General features: G+C 46.5%; 1 protein-coding gene across 3 annotated transcripts in view; it reads left to right on the top strand.

Moving 5' to 3' along the window:
* Positions 1–19,960, top strand: part of TTC7B (tetratricopeptide repeat domain 7B) — a 185,146-nt gene that overhangs the window by 109,121 nt on the left and 56,065 nt on the right. For all 3 annotated transcript variants that reach the window (XM_014543676.1, XM_005871192.2, XM_014543675.1), the window contains 2 exons: positions 1,254–1,414; positions 17,443–17,559. In XM_014543676.1, the coding sequence (XP_014399162.1) occupies positions 1,254–1,414; positions 17,443–17,559 (278 nt within the window). The remainder of the gene's footprint in view (positions 1–1,253; positions 1,415–17,442; positions 17,560–19,960) is intronic.

The raw sequence follows: 19,960 nt of genomic DNA, 5'->3' as shown, positions 1-19,960 counted from the left end.
TCGTCCCAGAAATTCAACAGCTGGGTGACCTTGCTCAAGTCGTTTCACCCCTGGACTCAGCTTCCTCCCATAAATGATGGGTTGGGCAGATGGTCTCCCTTCCAGCTGTGTTAGCCATGACTCTGTGGCTCAAAGCAGGAAGCCTCTGTAGCCAACATTTATAATCAAATTCATCAAAATGAAGTTGCAGAGGGAAACTAACCGATTTGGAAAAAAACAAAGTTGTGGCTTCCTACTAAGGACTGAGGTTTCTGAGAGTTTGGGAAGAAGCAGGAGAGCTGAGAGGGGTCCAGCCAGGGGACTGACGTTGGGAGGAGAGAGCGGAGGGGTCCCAGCTGTGGAGAAAGTTTCAGGTTGTAATTCTCCCCAGAGACTGCTAAACCTGCATGGAATCTAGGGTGTTCAGTACTCATCTGTGCATTTTATCAACCATCGTGTGTGGACGATTTTGAAGAAAGTCTTGAACAGCTATTGCATTTTAAGGTCAAGGCTGTGTCCGGTCCCACTTGAGTTTGAATGTGGCATTGAACGTGGCACTGCCATTTGTTTCTTGGATCAGGGTATTTGGGTTGTGGTTTGGGAAGGTGTGGGGCGTTTGTGTGTGTGTGTGTGTGTGTGTGTGTGTGTGTGTGTGTGTTTCCCTGATGCAGAACCAGGGCAAAGGGACTTGGCAGGAATCATGGGTGTCTGATCATTTAGAAAGCTGTTCTAAAGTTCGTGACTTATTAAGCACTTTTATTTCAGTAATACTTTAAAAAGTGAGAACAGTTCAGTTAAGGCTGTTAAATTCCACTAAAAACCTCTGGCAATTGCTATGTGCCTCCATGTAGTAAAATTATCTTTAGCATAATTCAAAGTAGATCATTTTTGCAGAAAAAGAGAAAGTGTTTACTTAGGGGTATTGGCAGTTACACAGAGAAACAGTATTACTTTGATGATTAGACTATTGCTTGAAGAGAGCGTCTTGTTTTCGTGTTTGTGGGTAATATCCCGGTGCTTTTATAAAGATGGCTTCGTGTGTGTGTGTGCGCGCACATGTGCGTGCATGTGTGTACACATGTGTGTGCATGCGGTATTACTTTGATGATTAGACTATTGCTTGAAGAGAGCATCTTGTTTTCGTGTTTGTGGCCAATATCCCGGTACTTTCATAAAGATGGCTTCGTGTGTGCGTGTGTGTACACATGTGTGTGCATGCATGTGTGTGTGCACACGTGTGTTTAAAAATTCTTGTTGGTTTTGTTCTAAACCAGATACCGGAGGCTCTGGGGTATGTCCGCCAGGCTCTTCAGCTTCAAGGCGATGATGTCAACTCCCTGCACCTGCTCGCCCTCCTGCTGTCGGCACAGAAGCACTCCCACGACGCGCTGAGCATCGTGGACATGGCCCTGAGCGAGTACCCGGAGAACTTCCTGTGAGTGACCCTGGGCTTGCGTTTTCCTTATGCGAAAGCTATTACATTTACTTCTTCCCAACGTCCTTCTCTGAAATCTGACTTCTTCGTGGACACCCTGAGAGTAAATAGTACAAAACTCCTTTTACTCTTTCTTCCTCATGATATTTAGAAACACATATACTGTTGACCCTTGATGCAAGGGCTAGGGATGCCAACCCCTGCATAGTGGAGGATCTGGGGAGAACTTCTAACGCCCCAGAAGCTTGACTACCCACTGCTGATGGAAGCCTTACCACTAAACATACACAGTGGGTTAGCACATTTTGTATGTTACATGTATTCTATATACTTCACTCTACAGTAAAGTAAGCTACAGAAAAGGGATGTTATTTTAAAAATTTTAAGAAAGAGAAAATACGTTTACAGTATTTATTGAAAAAAATCCACATGTAAGTGGACCCACGCAGTTCAAACCGTATTGTTCAAGGGTCAGCAGTAGTCTGTTAGGTCGTCCTTGTTAAGTTAAAATACGTGATCTGTTTTTTCCACCGTGTACCCTTGGGCACAGGAGAGGATGTTAGATGGGCTGTGGATGAACGTTTTTATTTTAATAGTTATGCATTCCTAAATGTACATTAGAAAAATATAACTGCATATCAAAGTGTGATTTCATGGAAATGGTCGCTCGGAGGGAGACTAAGAAATTTTTTTAATGAGTTGCTTTAAAGTCACTTTCAATAAAAATGTTAAGTAAATACTGGTAGGCACACCTGGATATGACAAACATTGTATTAGACGAACTCCAGTGACTGGAACCCAGGAAATACAGCTTCACGGCTTGTTTGTCATGCGTTAATTCCAGGGTCTCCCTTCCAAGGTGTCAGATGATGGTTATATTTCAGCAACTTCAAATGAGATAGCTGACCTCTTTCTGCCTTGGCTTTCTTCTCTAGGAAACAGAATTCCTCAAATCAGTCAATATTGGTACCTCACCTAAGAACTGTCGTTGCAGACTGCTAGGTGCTTGGACGGTCTACTTATCATCACGCTTCCGTAGACTCCCCGAACCCAGGCTTGTCGCCGAGGCTTTGCTGAGCAGGACTTTGTCTTTGGGCTCCTGGGCTCCTATTTTTTCCTCGGGGAGTAGCTTAGTAACAGGTACACAGTGGCCAGAGACAGTCAACAGCCCTGCACCTGGCAGGTTCTAACTGTCTAAGGGGCAGGGGCAGTAATGGGGCAGGAAGCTGGTGGCCGGGCTGGCTCTCTCCACCTTCAGAAATAAGTGCAGGCCCACATTTTAAGTGGATCGCCTTTGGCTTGATTTCTCTGCCTCATCACCTCACTGTGTTTTTAATCAGAGAGTTTCAGCAGCTCCCCTTGGAAAACCGGTGCACACATTTCCATTACAAACATTTCTTTGTCTCCAAGTGAAAAGAGCACTCTCTTCTCCCCATCCAGAAAATTCTCATTATAACCAGGAAACCTCTGACTAGAGATTTCCTTTGTAGGTTCAGCTATTTATGCAGAGCGAACTAAAGAGCTTTGCGGCAGTGTTTACTGCTTGCAGATCTCAGGCTTGCTCTTTTGCATACCGAATATATCTCGGATTTTAGCCGAAGCTGGTTAGCCCATGGAACCGTAAAGTGGTGAAAGCACTTGAAAAAGTCTCCCGTCCTTTACCCGTCGGTAAAGTACAGCCCAATGCAATTAAATTCCGCTTCTCTCATCCATATTTATAAAGCCACCTTCCCGCCGCGCACCCCCAGCGCCTTCATTAGAGCTGAGACTCGCTGTAGGCTCCGGCAGAGACGCCTGGGGGACCTTCCCGGGGAGGGCTTATTAGAGCCATAGCCACCCACACAGCAAGCAGTAAACAGTGGCGGCTAATACGGCAATGCCTCCAGTGACAGCAGCCGACAGCCTTTCAGGCAGTGTAAGGAGAACAGCAGTAGAGATATTTGAGGAATGCAAGCCTGTTGTTTTAATGTTAGGCCGTGAGCTCAAAAAAAGCAAAGCATATGTCAGCAGGTCCGAGAGCAGCCCTGACTTGTTTGCTTTTTAAATATTTGTATTTCTTCCTCTGTGGTGAGAGACTTCTCCCCGAGAAGACTTTATTAAAAGTTGGGCCAGATGTAGTCAGTCGATCCCATGGTTTGTTCCCAGCCTGGGTAAAACATTTCAGCAGCAACCTACACAAGATCCTGCGGGCACCTGTCACGCGGTATGACCCGCGTGTTTGTCAGCCTTGTCTCCAGCGGTCTGTGGGTCTCGGAGCGGGACTGCCCTGTGTGGCTGGGTCCCCCCAGCCATGCCTCCCACAGGCTGCGGCGTAGTGGATGTGTGCTCAGCACCTGCTGGATGGAGGTGAGCCCCTTCCCACTGTTCAGCTGTTGAACGGAAAGCAACTGAGCCAGCCTCTTAGCCTGAGGATGACAGAACTTTTTGGTCCCTGTTAAGCTTACCCCAGGTACTTAAACACCAACCTCTCTCATGTCCAGTGGCAGTGAGGATGAACACCAGAGAGGCCAGAACTCCCAGGGCGTTGAGCTGCCTTCGCCAGTGCACTTAAGGCATTGCAATCAATGCCTTCCTTCATTGTAATCATTGCATGGTAGTCACTCAGTAATTCGTAGGAATTCCTCTTTCTATTACTGATACAGTGTTTTCAAATATGATATTTTAGAATCTTTTAAAATTGGTATTAAATATTAAGTAGAAGCAAAAAAACGACTTAGTAAATATATTTGAAGCAATAATACAACTGATATATGTATGTATACCCCCTCTTCGTTTAAGAAAAAGAACATTAATATTGATTTTAATTTCCTGTGTACCCCTCTATCCTAGCCTTACCTCTCACCTCACAGGTTAACCGCCGTTCTGAATTCTGCACTGAGCACTGTCTTGTGGTTCTATGCCATATATGCTTTACTCCTAAATAACGAAAATTTCTAATTTTGCATGTTTAAAAAAATTGTAATGGAATCATACCGAATATATCCTTAAAGTACTTGCTTTTATTGCTTAACATTATGTCCCTGCGGTTCATCCATATTGCACACAGCAGCAATTTATTCATTTATACTATGAACAGCACCTATTGTAGAAGCTTACCGAGATTTGTCTTACCAGCCTACTGTAAGTGGTGTGTGGGTGGTTTTCAGCTATTATGAACAATGCTGCTGTAAACATTCTCGCACAGGCTCCCTGTGCACATGTGCGAGCATTTCTTTAGCTATACACCCACCTTGGAGTGAAATTGTTGGGCCATAGACTATGTGTATCTTCCATTTCACCACATCATTCCAAACTGTTTTCCAAAGCAGTTGTGTCATTGTGCACTCCCACCAGCAGTGCCTGGGGACCCATGTGGCTCCTTACACTCATACTGGGTGTTGTCAGACTTATTTTTGGTGGTTGTTGGTTAATGGTATCACAGTGTGAGTTTAAGTTGCCTGTCCTTCATTATAATGAAACTGAACACCTTTCTGTTTGTTTATTGGCCATTTTGCTTCTCTCTTTTGTAAAGCACAAGTAAAAGTCTTTTTCTGATTGGGTTGTCTTTTTTCATACTAATTTGTAAGATTTCTTTATATATTACTAGAAGCCCGTTGCACGAAGATTCGCGCAATAGGCCTTTCTTCCCCTGGCTGCCGGCACGGTTTTCCTCTGGCACCCAGGACCCAGGCCTTTGGTCTGGTCACAGCAGAGAAGCCAAGCCTCTTCAGTCTTCAGTCTTCGCTCAGCGGCTACATATGCAAATTAACCGCCATCTTTGTTGGATTAATTTGCATGCTCATCCTGATTGGCTGGTGGGCGTAGTGGAGTGACACCAATTTGCATGTTTTTCTTTTATTAGTGTAGATGATTTCAAGTGCTTTCATTGGTTATATGTGTTGCAAAAATCTTCCAAGCTGTGCCTTGTCTTTGCTTTCTCTTACTGATGTCTTTTGATGAACAGAAGTTACTGATTTTTTAAAAAAATATATTTTATTGATTTTTTACAGAGAGGAAGGGAGAGGGATAGAGTTAGAAACATCGATGAGAGAGAAACATCGATCAGCTGCCTCCTGCACACCTCCTACTGGGGATGTGCCTGCAACCAAGGTACATGCCCTTGACCGGAATCGAACCTGGGACCCTTCAGTCCGCAGGCCGACGCTCTATGCACTGAGCCAAACCGGTCAGGGCAGAAGTTACTGATTTTAAAGTAGTTGAATCTATCAATCATATCCAAGGATAGTACTCCTGTGACTAGTTATAACCTTGGCCTCCTCCAGGACCATGAAGATAGTCTCCCAAGTTATCTTCTGAGAGCTCTCTCGTTCTCTTCACACTTAAAGCTGGGAGTTCATCTGGAATTGATTGTTTTATGTATGTACTAGAGGCCCGGTGCACGAAATTTGTGCACTTGGGGGTGGGGGGTCCCTCAGCCTGGATTGCAGGGACCCCACTGGTGCACGATTAGGGCTGGGGATGGACCGTGGGAGGGCTCCAGGGCATGTCCAGCCCATCTCACTCAGTCCCGACTGGCTGGACCCCAGCAGTAAGCTAACCCAGTGGTTGGCAAACTGCAGCTCACAAGCCACATGTGACTCTTTGGCCCCTTGAGTGTGGCTCTTCCACAAAATACCACGTGCAGGTGCGTACGTACAGTGCGATTGAAACTTCGTGGCCCATGCACAGAAGTCGGTTTTCGGAAAGGAGATAGACGAAACAAGTATACAAGACAAGTGTGGATGGGAGAGTTGGAAGGGGTCAACCTCAGCGAACGTACTTCAATCAGATTGAGGACGTTTTTAGCAAAGGCCAGCTTAGGAGTACCCTAATTAAGTTAATAACAATCTACCTACCTATATAGTTTAAGTTTAAAAAATTTGGCTCTCAAAAGAAATTTCAATTGTTGTACTGTTGATATTTGGCTCTGTTGACTAATGAGTTTGCCGACCACTGAGCTAACCTATTGGTCAGAGCGTCTGCCCCCTGGTGGTCAGTGCATGTCATAGTGAGCAGTTGAGCGGCCTAGTATATCATTAGCATATTACGCTTTGATTGGTTGAATGGCCGTCCAGACGACCAGACACTTAGCATCTTAGGCTTTTATTATTTAGGATGATGTGAGGGATCTGATGTAATTGTTTCCATATGGATCCCCAATCCTCCCAGCATCCTGTATTGAAAAGTTTCCCTTCCCTGTTGCTCCACGATGCCACCTTTGTCTTACGTATTCATTAGTCATTGCACCCTTCTCTGTGTGATGACCATTCTTTCATCATTATTTTATTTTATCTGAGGTAGGTCCATCCTGTATCTTGCTATCCTCAGGCCTTTGAGTTTGTCAAGTAACACAAAAAAAATCTTATTGAGATTTTTTTTTATTGGAATTACTTTAAATCTAATAGCTCACGCGGGGGAGAATTATTTATGACAGTGGGTCTTCTCATCCATAGTCATTAGATCTCTAATTATGTAGGCCTTTAAAAAACGCTTTTTAAATGAAGTTTTATAATTTTCTTCATAAAGATTTTGCTCAATTTTTAATTAGATTTATTCCTAGCCACCTGAAAAAGATTTCCATGCTCTTCTATTTAAACCTCTATTTCAGAGGTTAAGGAATTTCCTTTCTCCTGGTTTGCTAAAAGTTTTTTTAAATCTTGAATTGATATCAAATTGTATCAAGTGTTTTTTCTATATTTTTGAGTTGGTTATATGGTTTTTGCTCCTTTAATCTGTGAATATTGTATTAATTGATATTTTAAAATGTTAAATTAAACTTACATTCTTGGAATAAGCCCAAGCTGGTCAGGATCTATTAGCTTTTTTATGTTATCAGTTTACTACTTTTTAAAAGAATATTTACATTTGTGTTCATGTGTGAAATAGCGTGTATTTTCCTTTTTCACTATAACCTTGTCAAGTTTTGGCATGAGGTTAAGGTGAGTTGGAGTTGTTCTTTTTGTGTGTTTTGACATCATTTATGTAAGATTGGAATTATTTGTTCCTAGAATAACATGTTTTGGTAAAATTCACTTGTAAAACCACCTGGGGCTGGTCTTTTTTTCTATGGAAAGACTTCTGATGCTTTTTAAAAATGATTATGAGATGTTCAGGTTTTCTACTTATTTTATTAAGCTATGTATAATGCATAATACATATTTTAAGGATTTGTCCATTTCATATCAACTTTCAATTTTATTGGCATAAAGTTGCTCGTGATGTTTTTGTTTATTTATTGCACACAGCATCTGTGGTTAAGTCTTTTTATTTCTGATATTGTTTAATGCATTTTCTTTTCTCCCCTGAACAGTCTTGCCAGGAATTTGTTGGTTACATTGATCTTTTCAAAGAACCAGAAGCTTTTTTATCTTCTCAACTATATGTTTGCTTTCTCTTTTATGAATTTCTCTTCCTATTTTTATTATTTTTTTCTTCCATTTTCTTTGAGTTTGTTCTTTTATTTGGTTTTCCTTCTTAATCTTTTAAGTTGGATATTTAGTCCATTAATTTTTTTTGCCTTCTTTTCTGATATAAGCATTTAAGACTAAAAATGTCCCGCTATGTACTCTATTAGCTTTAAACCACAAGTTTCAATATTTGAAATTTTTGTTACTGCTTAGCTCTAAATATATTTAAATTTACATTATATTTTTTGCTCAATTATTTTAGAACCGTGTCTTCTAATTGTCAAACATATGCAGGGTTTTTTTTAACTTATCGTTTGTTCATTGAATTGTGTTCAGAGACTATAATCTACGTATATATACATCTGTTTGAAATTATTTGAGACTGGTTTATGGCCTAGACTGGTTTTATTAACTATGCTATTCAGATCTTTATTCTTATTGATTTTTTGTGTCTAATCCAAAAATTACCGAGTTGAAATCTACCACTAGGGTGGCAGGGTGTCCTGTCTCACCACGGAGTTAGAGCAATCTTTGCTTTATGTGGTTCAAAGCTGGATTATTAGGTACATATACATTAAGAATTGCTACATCTTCCTGATAAATTCAACTCTTTATCACTATGTAATAGGTCACATAATTCATTTCGCCTCAAAGTCTATTTTGTATGACATAGACATACCTCTACATACATATATCCACATACATGTGCACATACACATATATAGAGAAATGTGTGTTTGTGTGTGTGTGTAATATCTTTTTCCATTCTCTTACTTAGATTCTTATGTTTTAGAAATTCTCTTGTGCTCATTATGTATAGCTGATTTTTAAAAAATCAGGCCAGTGTTCTTATCTGGAATATTTAGCTCATTTCCATTTATTGTAAATACTGATATATTTGTTTAGTGTCTGTTATCTCACTTGTGCTTTCTATTTGTCCTGCCTTTTTTCATACCTTCTCTTTTCCTTTCCCGCTTTCTTTTAGATCAATTATGTTCTTATTATATATTTTCCTTTACTACTTTGGAAAAGAAAGATTCTGTTTTGGTGGTTGTTTGATGATTAACCTAGAGATTTTATTTAGCGAGGACTGGCTAGCTTTCTGAGTTTGGGTCTAAAAACAGATTTGTCTTTACTCTCAAACAGAGGTTGTCAAGCTGATGTAAAATTCTAGGCTCACCTTTTCTACAGCACAAGTGATCTGCTCTTTTGTCGTGGTTGGGAAGCTGAGGGTTTACTCTTCGTTCATTTTCCTGTCCCCTGTCTTTCTCTCTGGCCTTCTTGCCGTGGTCGCTGATGTTTCATGTTTCATGACAACACAGGTAAGAGTGGGTCCTGCTTGGGATTCACCTGACTTTTTAAAACTGTGGGTTGGCATTGTTTGTACTTTTTTATCACTTCCAGAAAATTCTCAGCTGCATGTCTCCAAAGATTTCTTCTCTTATAGATAGCATATGGCTGGGTCTTGCTTCTTTAATTAATTTCTGCCTTTGTCTCAAATGTATGTCCTTTTGCATTTACTATAATTAATGATATGATTGAATTTATGTTGGTCATTTCTACATGTGTCTTGTTTTTTTCTTGTTCCCTTTATGCTGCCTTCTTTTTCTGTTGGAAAAAAAAACACACACGTATTTTTAACCCTTTAAATATTAAGTACCTAAACAAAAGGATGAAAAATTGATATTTTCTGATTATGTGTTAAATCTCTCTAACAACATTCTGAGGTTTCCCAAACTATATTTTAACAAAGTATACATTTTTATACTGAACAGTGTTAATAAATTCTGAAAGATTCACTGTTTACTGTACTTGGTATAAGAGCCTCGATCCTTCTTTTGAAATACAGCTTTGTGAAAAATTTCTAATTGATTAGTACATTGTATTAGTAATTTTCCTCATTGGCCTGAGAAGGTAGAAGTCGGTGCCCGGTGCAGTCTGGAACCCTTATCTTTCCTACAGACAGTGTGGCCGTCTGCCGCCAGGGCTTTGATCAGACCCTCAAAGACTTTGTGTGTTTGCCATGGAGAGTCCCTTGTAGATGAAATATTGGGATGAGAACTGACGGCTTGTTACGTTCTGTTCGTGTCACTAATATGTGTTGTTATAACTCAGTAAGCCCCGCACGGCTTCTAAGAGCAGCCACTGCCAGCATTTCGTTCTTGCCCTGAAACCAATTGTGGTTGAGCAACTTTCCTCATCCTACATTTTTAATTGATTTTAATTTACTCCTTCCTATTTAAATAGAATACTTACAGGTCCTTTTCCTGTGCTCTAAGAGAGGTCAGCAAATCAATAGCACACTTGAAACCATCAACTCTTACCACAAAGCACAGGGAAGCAATTTCTGAAACCTGTGAAGGAGACAAAAACAAGGGGACCAAGTGTGTTTTCTGGTCCATAACTTTGATTATCAGAAGCTGCTGAACAGATCCTCAGTGGCCTGGTTGGAGGACCACACCCTCGTCTACAACACCCTCCTCTCTGTGTGTGGTCTCTACTCTGCACGTGTGAAAGCAGATTCTGTGAAACAAACCCATTTCTTTGTACGCCAGTGGGAACTAACTGTATGGAGAGAAGTGAACATGTATAACATTCACTCACTCACTCATGTAGTAATAATGATCACTAGCATCTATACACTGCTTTGTCATAGGCAACTCTTATCAGCACTCAACACATTTTAAATAATTTAATCATCAGTATAACCATGGTCGGTAGTATTATTCCCATTTTACAGATAAGGAAACTGAAGCACAGAGAGGTTAAGTAGCCTGTCTAAGATTATGTACCTAGTACGTGGCGCAGTCATGATTTGAACCCAGGCAGTCTGGCCTCCACATCTGTGCTCTTAACCGCCGCTCCCATCTTCCCAGCACTCTGCACGTCTCTCTCTTCCTGGCTCCCGCCTGACTTCAGTGGAGGGAGCCGTTTCTGTCTTACAGGCTGCGTGGATTCCTTCGAGTCCACGTCACATCCTCAGACTTGGGAATGTGGGGAAATCGGCCGAGGGAGCTGAGTCAGGGACCCCTGGAGTCACACTGCCCCGTGTCAGCGACCTGGCCTTTGGGGAGACAGGGACATGGCCTTTGGGGAGTAGACTCGCTTGCAGGTCACCTGCTCCCCATTTAGAAATGACCCATGGCTTTGTGGTTTAGGAAGAACAGATTATTTTATTTTAGAGCCAGAGTAGATCAGATAGTTCCTGGTCACACATTTCCTTACCAGAGGCTGTTTGACGCCTTCTGTGCCAAAGACGCTTGCTCGCCAGCCGCTCCCCAAGCCCCAGGGCAGGTCCTCTGCCTCGGACTTCCTTTCCACCCTCAGCCCCCAGCTCCACTGGCCAGACAGCACCCAGGTACCGTCCTGCCTGCTGGTGTCCACGTGCTGCTGCTCTGTGGACGGTGCTAAATGAAAGGGCCCCCTTCATAAAGGTGCCGCCCTCGGGCCTGGGAGGAGGCCCCTGACACAGGGCGGTGTGACTCCAGGGGCCCCTGACACAGGGCGGTGTGACTCCAGGAGCCCCTGACACAGGGCGGTGTGACTCCAGGGGCCCCTGACACAGGGCGGTGTGTGACTCCAGGGGTGCTTTCAATCTGGGCCATTTCCAGCTCAGTGCTGGCTCTAGGACGCTAATCCGATTAGTGGCCGAAGCAGGAGCAAAAAAATGAGCCAAACTGGGGTTTCTTGAGGTGATTTATGTTAGCTAAATATGTCAGTTATTTGTTCTAAAAATATCGCCAGAAGGATGGGGGAGCAGTCCAGATTGTTGACACTCTGACTGAAATGAGAAGCAAAATGTAACTGATAGGGATCTAGCAGGAGCTCCTGCCTGTCAGAAAGAAGAGGCGGGACTAGGCCAGGAGCCCTCCTCTTTGCCAGCCCTCAGGATGGACCATCCCCAACACCCGCCACTCATGCGCAGCCTCTCAACCAAGGATGAGGGGCTGCTAAGTTCCGTAGAGCCAGGCGTCTGCTCCCAAGACTTCCTTTTGCTACGTAAGGGTGTGCAGTGTGAATTTCCCAGGAACCAGCAGGTCTGGGAGCCTGGGCTGGCACAGTCACATGACAGCAAGGCCGTGGTGGAGAAACGCTGAGTGGCCTGCCCAGTCTTGTGGGCACATTGCACAGCGCCTCCTTCTTGAGGAAACGTGGGCCTTCGACGTGGTCAGAGTCTAGAATAGCCGTGGGCAAACTACGGATCCGGCCCGTTTGAAATGAATAAAACTAAAAAAAAAAAAAATTTTTTTTGTAATGATGTTTACTTTGAATTTATATTAGTTCACACAAACACTCCATCCATGCTTTTGTTCCGGCCCTCCGGCCCAGTTTAAGAACCCATTGTGGCCCTCGAGTCAAAAAGTTTGCCCACCCCTGGTCTAGAACTTCCTCAGGGGCTAAAACTCCCAGGCGGAAGCTTGCCAGTGCGCCTCCCGGGTCAGTCGCTCAATGGGGCCTTATCCTATTTTTTATGAGTGGCCTGCCCAGTCTTGTGGGCACATTGCACAGCACCTCCTTCTTGAGGAAACGTGGGCCTTCAACGTGGTTGGAGTCTAGAACTTCCTCAGGGGCTAAAACTCCCAGGCGGGAGCTTGACAGTGCACCTCCCGGGTCAGTCGCTCAATGGAGCCTTATTCTATTTTTTTAAATGTCTTTATTGATTTCTTATTTTAGAGAGAGAGGAAGGGAGAGGCATAGAGAGATAGAAACATCCATGAGAGATGAACATCATTGATTGGCTGCCTCCTGCACGGCCCCTACTGGGGACCGAGCCCTCAACCTGGGCATGTGCCCTGACAGGGAATTGAACCAGTGACCTCTTGGTTCCTGGGCCGATGCTGAGCCATACTGGCCAGGCAAGGGCTTTATCCTAGAGAAGATGCATGGATGGGAAGAGCCCTGCCCTCCCACCCTCCTGCGGTGGCTCTGCAGGCACTCCGACCAGCAGTAAGCGTGTGTGTGTGCTTTGGGGTTTTGCCAAGGGAACAGGTACTCAGAGTCGATCCCTGAAAAGCCCATAGTGTAGGGGTCTCCGTCAGGCGGCCTGTGAGCTGACATCTGCTGGTAGAGTTCCGTTAGGTCTGCGCACATTTCTGTTCGTTTTAGTCCAGTTGGTTAACTGGACCCTTCAAATGACTAGAGTTTTATAGGCGCCTGACTTTTAGGTGAAAGAGACAGGTCGCAGAGAGCACAGGCCACAGGCAAGTATTTTAAAGACCCGCGTTGACCTACCCCAGGACCTACCCCGCAGCCCAGACTCCGGCTCTCCTGCCGCCCTCTCACGCCTCAGAGCCACCACCTGCCCCCGTGGTCTGGTCTCTCCTCCTGGTTGGACTGTAAATTCTTTGAGGGCAAGGAACTGTATTTTATGCCACGTTTAATTCCACACGGCAGTTGGCACGGATCTTCACATGTCTTAGGGTGTGAGCGATTTGGCAGGGGATTAGAAAGTGCCGCACGGCATCATTAGTGTCGTGGTGTGGTTAGACCAGTTGAAGCCATTCTCCTCGGTTTGTTCGGCGCCCTGAAGCCTCGTGGGTTTGGGTTTGCATCGCTGTCCGCCCAGTGCCTGGCAGTGTGAGCTTGGACACGCACTTCCCTCTCAGCCTAACCTGCAGGGCTGTTGTAAGAACCAGTGATTTAATATTTAAAGTGTCTGACAGCTGCTGCTGCTGCTCTGTCACTTGTCTTGCAAGCGGAAGTTTCCTGGCTTGTAGCTTGTTATCCCACAGTTGAGAGCGCTTGTCTTTTCTGGAACTGCATTTCCATTTGGAAGTAGACAGCTCCTAGTACTTCAGGCTGGCTTCAGTGAAGGGGTGCGATTTGGCCAGAATCTTGAAAGATGGGTAGATGCTTAAAAAGCAGAAAAGGATGGAAAGGCATTTCAGACAGAAGGAACAGCGTGTGCGGAGACCCAGGGGCGTGAAGGAGGGTGGCAGGTGGAAGAAGCTGATGTTGGTTGAATGAGGGATGTGCCCCGCGGGCAGTGGGCCGACGCAGGGTAAGGACATGGGCAGGAGCCAGGTCTCGAAAGGTGTTGCGTGAGACACTAGATTTGAGCTGTTCGTAACAGTCAGATGGGCATTTTAGCAAGTTTCTCCTGTTCCTCATTAGTTTCCTGTAAGTTTTCAATCAGCTTCTGAACAACAAATGTTTAAATTGGGTTAATGAACTTTGAGCCAGAGATAGGGGATAGGAGTGGACCGTTTTCCCAGCAGGTGACTTCTTAACTATTCTTAGAGAAACATCTCACTTTAGTCATGGTCAGACTCGGGTGACGGGCAGCAGGTCTCTGGCCGCCACTCTCCACTGTCCCCCCTAAAGGTGCCACGTACTGAGATGCTGTCCGTGCTGGTTGGTCCCACGTTTTCTCGGAGCTTGTTTTTTGGCCTCGCGGTTTCCTCGGTAGGTGAGTGTAATACCTGTGGACATCACCCGCACAAATTCATGCTAGTCGTCGTTGGCGTGCTCAGGTGACACTGGCAGAGGTCCCAGCAGCCCTATCGTGTGGGAGCAGGGCTCGGCAAATATGGTGATGCTCTCCTTGTCCTGTTGTTGGTGTTGTCTTTGCCTGTGAATGAGCTCGGGGTTGGGGACATGGTGATGAGGAGCAGTCTCTGAGGCAGAGCCTCTGTCTCCGCCTTCACTTGTGCGTTCGAGGGCGTATCGCAGGGGGAGGCTCATCGAGGCGTCCTGCCCATTGTACTGGGAACAGTCAATGGCGGCTGAGCCTTCGCTTCTCCCCACCCGTGCTTTTGGGCTCCTTTCCCTGCCAGTCTCTCTCTCCTGTGCTCCTCTGTCTCTCTCTCCATCAGCGGGGCTCAGCAGTTCACCTATTGTTCTTCCTGTCTGGTTCCCTTAAATCCAGCCACACCTCTTCAACTCCACATCCTCAGTCAAGTGCGTGCAAGCTGTTATTTCATGTTAATTGGGAGTTCTTCTTCCAGCCAAGAACCTTGCTCGAAACTGTTCCCCCAAGCTGAGGTGTGGTAGTGGGCTCTGGCATTTGGGCACCGTTAACTGGCCCGTGGGCACTGCTCTCGGAGCCACAGCACCACCTGTGCGGGGACACCGTCCCCACCAGCTGGAGGCCCTCCCTGGGGCAGGCACCCTCCGAGCCCGGCCGAGCACGAGGAAGTTGGGTGGCTCCCAGAGAACATCGCCCCGTCCTAGGCAGGTTTCCGAGGCCAGAATTGCTCAGCAACCAGCCCGCATCCAGGCGGGCCTTGGCCTCTGGTAGGTCTCCACCAGAAACTGACAGGTGACCCTTGGCACCTCTCCTTCTGTGGTAGCACCTCTCCCTGTTGACCCAGTTTGGTGGGAGGTTCTGGTGGAAATGTTCCACCACCTCCCGGGCTCACTGAAGACATCAGCAGGCGTCAGCATCTGGCCCCTTAAAGCCCCTCCACACACCTGAGTGGCTGTCACTCCTGCAGGTGGGCCTGGACAGGCCTCAGGGACTTTCCTCTTCCTGAGGAGTTTTTGAGCAGAAACCGAGTCCTGGCCTCCTGCCTGGGCTCCCTCTCTATGCCCACCTGCTTGCAGCTGAGAGACCGCATCCCTCGCACTATCCGGCTGCCGTTCCATCATCGGGCTCCTGAAAGCCCGGGCTTGAGGAAGCTGGCCCCCGACTCCCCAGAAGCCCGCATGTCCCCTGGGGCACCCTGCCTTCCATTCAGAGGGCGTGGTTGGCGCCAGCTCACCCCTGAGCTTGGGCAGTGACGGTTAGGACACCCTCGTTCCGTCTCGGGACCCCGGAGGAAGAAGAGACTTTCCTCCTCCAAAGGGCCTTCAAGCGAGGCCGTCACGCTGCGGGTGGCTGAGGGATTCTCCGATGTCTAACTTAAACCACTAGAAACATGTTTGTTTATATCCTGGTTTATAGAGAAAGTAGTCAGTGAGCAAATGCTGATTTCAGGCCCATTGACCTCCGAGCACAGCTCTAGGCGCCATGGAGGTGAGGCCCGAGACGGGATAGGGTTCTGTTACCGAAGGGAAAGAAGCACCAGCCACTGAGAAGGGGTTTTACAAAGATGGCATTGACATTGTTCTTAAAGGGCCACACGCAGGGCCAGGCGCACAAGGAGAGGAGCTCCTTCCTCTCTTCTCCTACTCCTCCTCCTCAACAACAAGCATCAGCTAATCTGGTCCGTACTGGGTAGAGACTATGAAGGGGTAAAAGTGGTATTAGTTGAAGACGTATTTGATGAGGTGGGGTTTTAGGTGAATTTAGGAAGAATGAAGAGATATGTGGATGAGTAGAGATTAAGGTTGAGAACATGGCGTATATATTCACAGAATTATGACAGAACCATAGCCTTGGGCCAGTGAACTCTATTAGCAGGAGTAAAGGGTCCATCGGAGGGATGCTCAGACCGGGATGTGCCATAGGCGTGGCCAGTGGGCAGAGTGCCTTAAAGGACTCAGTGAGGGATTTGACTTATTACAGACAGTAAGGAATCACTGTAGTTTCTTGAGCTGGGAATGAAAATTATTTTTGGAGATTTTTTAAAATCCTCATCCGGGGATATTTTTCCAATGATTTTTAGAGAGAGTGGAAGGGAGGGAGGAGGGTGAGAGAGAGAAAGATCAATATGAGAAAGACACATACTGATTGGTTGCCTTCAGCACGTGCCCCAACCCAGGCCAGGGATCAAGCCTGCAACCAAGTTACGTGCCCTTGACTGGGAATCAAACCCGTGACCCTTTGGTCTGAGGGCCAATGCTCTAACCCAGGGGTGGGAAACCTTTTCTCTGCCAAGGGCCATTTGGATATTTATAACATAATTCATGGATCATACACAACTATCAACTTAAAAATTAGCCTGCTATATTGGGTCAAACATTTCATTAACTCACTCCTAATGCCTTGGCAGGGCCAGACCAAATTATTTCTAGGGCCTTGTACGTCCCCACCCCTGTCACCACTGAGCAAAACCAGGGCTAGAGGTCTATATAATACAGTTTCTTGGAGTTTTGCAGGTCAAGGGGTAGGAAGACCATGAAGCGGGCCATAGTTTGCCCAAGGCTGGTCTAAGCTCAGCTCTCAGAAGGTCTGATGGAGGTGAAGCCATTGGTGATAACAAAAGTAGGGAAGAGACCGCGGTTATGGAGGGAGGTGATCAAGTCCTGGCTGCTAAATAGCAGACTGGGAAGACAGAGAGAGGAGGGGTCGCCCTTCCTCGCGGCGCTTCAGCTCCAGCTTTTCGAAGCTCATGAGATCTGTCCACCTTCACATGGTGAGGATCGCTGCAGAAGGTTAATTGCAGATATTTACATCAATTGAGACACATCTTCTGTGTAATTTTGTAGACAAATCAAGATTAGCTTTCAATGAATTTTTGTAGTTTTGCAGGTGAATTGGTTTTGTTCTGAAAAAGCAGGCTCTTAATGAAATCCCTGTGTCCTGAATAAAATTAGCCACTCCAATGAATTTCACCCGACCACACACGGTCATTGCCTGCACTGGCCTCAGGTGCGGCTCAGACGAAGCCCCGTGCTGAGCCGGGAGCTCTGGAGCCCTTGTTGGGGTGAGGCCTTTGGACGCCCCATTCTGGAGTGAGTGCAGTAGCTCCTGAGTGCGAACCAGGCCACTCCCTCGGGTGTCAGCTGTGTCCTCTTCTCCCTGTCTCCCCACCACAGACTGCTGTTCTCCAAAGTGAAGCTGGAGTCACTGTGCCGGGGCCCGGATGAGGCGCTGCTCACTTGCAAGCACATGCTGCAAATATGGAAATCCTGCTACAACCTAACCAACCCCAGGTAAGAGGCCAGCGGGGCCTGTTTCGTGTGGGGCTCGCCTGGGTCCCTGCCTCTCAGTGCCCTCTGATTGGCATTGCGCAGTGCCCCTCCAGGTCCCCACACAGCAGATGACAGCGGGGAGCCTCCCACGCTCTCTCTTTAAGGGGATTTTCTCCTGGTGGCTGGTGAAGCCATAGGTCATGGGTTTCTTTTGCTTTTGCTGCCATGGTGGCCACTCGGCTCAGCTCACAATGGATGACCATCTGATGATTTATGGGTAGGCTAGTCGGTTATATGTTCCAGATCGGATTCTTACAGGAATATTTAAAAGACCTGCATAGACAAGAGGCCACATCCTCCTAAGGAGAGGAGAAATTGCTATGGGCATAGTAAAGTGCTATTTTCAAAAAGTTAAAATCATGACTCAAATAGAAATTAAGCATGTGTCAAAGATTTTATTTACCTCATTAGCTAAAGAGGGAATCAGTAAAATGGTAAGGCTTGTTCAAAGAAGACTTTAAAAATAGATACGCTGAAACAAATTTGCAAATACATGCAAAAACACTGTCCTGTAGGACAATGAAATATGTTGTTTGGGATTATCTTTTGTGCAAGGTGGAAATCGATTGTATCTGGACCAGGCGTGGTCAGCGGAGTCACTCCTAGGGCCCCACCCTTCAGAGGCAGATCACCTGGGGGCGTGCACTGTCCACCCCTGGCATGTGCTGAAAGACACCCCATAACCTGCTGTGGCCATGTTCAAGCCTGGGCAGTTCTTTCTGCTGCATGTCTAGGTTACTGATGCACCTGCCCTATCAGGCAAGTAATGTAACAAACAGGGATGTGACGATTCCAGTGCATTCAAACAACTGCTCCTACATTCAGAGTGTTTTTCAAGCTCGTAGGTAGATGTATGGCCAGCTCACATTATGCTCTTAAAAGTCGGGAGCCTAAAATGTGTGACTCAGATGGTACATGTGGACTAAGGGTGTGGCTTGCTCAGTCTGGCCCCCCAGGAGGCCGCCACATGGCAGTGACTGTGGCCCGTGGCAGTGGCCGTGGCCCCCAGCTGCTGGCCTGGGGAGAGGAAAGGTGGGGTGGGCAGCAGGGAGCAGCAGAGTGAGTGTAGGTGGGGCTCCAGGTGAGATTCTGTTTCACAAAAGTTTCTGCAGTTAAACATGTCATGATCAGGGCCCTGCTAAGGGCATGGGTCCTTGGGAACTGACATTAACAGACGGGACCGCAGGCCCCATGGGGGTGCAGCAGGAGGGGGCTCATGCTGGAAAGCCACGCAGTCCCTTGCAGAGCTGGGGGGCAGGACTTAGACGAGAATTCCCTTTGTAACCATAAATCCTCCTCTTGATGAGAAGCCTATCTTTCCTTTTGTGGGTATGTTCTGAAAATAAAGATCATTTTAATTTTTTAAAAATTCTCCTTCTCTAAGTCTTTAAGCAGAAATAGAAAATGCTCATATTTATGCTCCCTACAGCCCCTCCCTGCTGGCCTATCAGCAGCAGCAGGTTTGGGGAGACTCCGCCACAAGCCCAGCGAGCAGGAGACCCTCCCCAGGCCGCTGCTTCCTTCTGCGCCCGAGCACGGTCCTCTGCCTGTGCCCCCTTTAGAAATGAGAAAATAAATCCACCCGCGTGCGCATTGCCAGTTTCCCCTAGTTTCTCCACACTTCTCCCACCTCCCCACATTTCCTCCCACTTAGCAACCAAGAATATTGAATGTGAAGAGAAAAAAAATAGCAGAATTGGAAAGCTTTTTAAAAATACTTAACCAAATGCCTGGGCTGTGTCCCTACTTCCTCTGTTTCCTGAAGGGTCTTTGAGGGCTGGAGCTGGAGGAACCCTGGCTTCAGGCGCAGCCGGGATGGGGGTGGGGGTGGGTAGAGGGGGACCCATCACAGAACTGCACCCTCCAGCTACTCCTCCCTCCAGCTACTGCTCCCTCCAGCTACTCCTCCCTCCAGCTATTCCCAAAGCCTGAGGGAGGGGGTGGTAAGCAGGCAGCCCCTTATTAAGGAGCTTCCTCTTTTTTAAAAAAAACTTCATTTATTTTCTCTGGGATATAAATAAATGTTTCTCCTGTAGCCCTTACCATTGTGCAGATTTAGACACCCTCCCCGAATGGTGGGGAGACTGACCTCGGCGGGAGAATGGAGATTCCAGAGGGGAGGGCTGTGTCCTGACAGGGGCGGCACGCGTCGCAGTTCTCCAGATCAGGGCAGTGCTGGGTCACAGGGGGTTTAGAAAAGGGTGGGATCGCATGAGCACATGCGTGAGCAGTATCCCTGCTTAAAAAACAGCAGCAACCTCAACAAAAACGGGGCAGCAAGCATCTGGGCGGGAGGCTGTTGGTTTCTACCTGGAGAAGGTCCACACTGACTTCCCGGCCTGATGGCCCTGGGGGGGGGGAG

The sequence above is a fragment of the Myotis brandtii genome, unplaced genomic scaffold (genome assembly GCF_000412655.1).
Source record: "Myotis brandtii unplaced genomic scaffold, ASM41265v1 scaffold332, whole genome shotgun sequence".
Lineage (NCBI taxonomy): Eukaryota > Metazoa > Chordata > Mammalia > Chiroptera > Vespertilionidae > Myotis > Myotis brandtii.
Note: the sequence above shows the minus strand (reverse complement) of the source record. Positions and strands in the feature narration are given on the sequence as shown.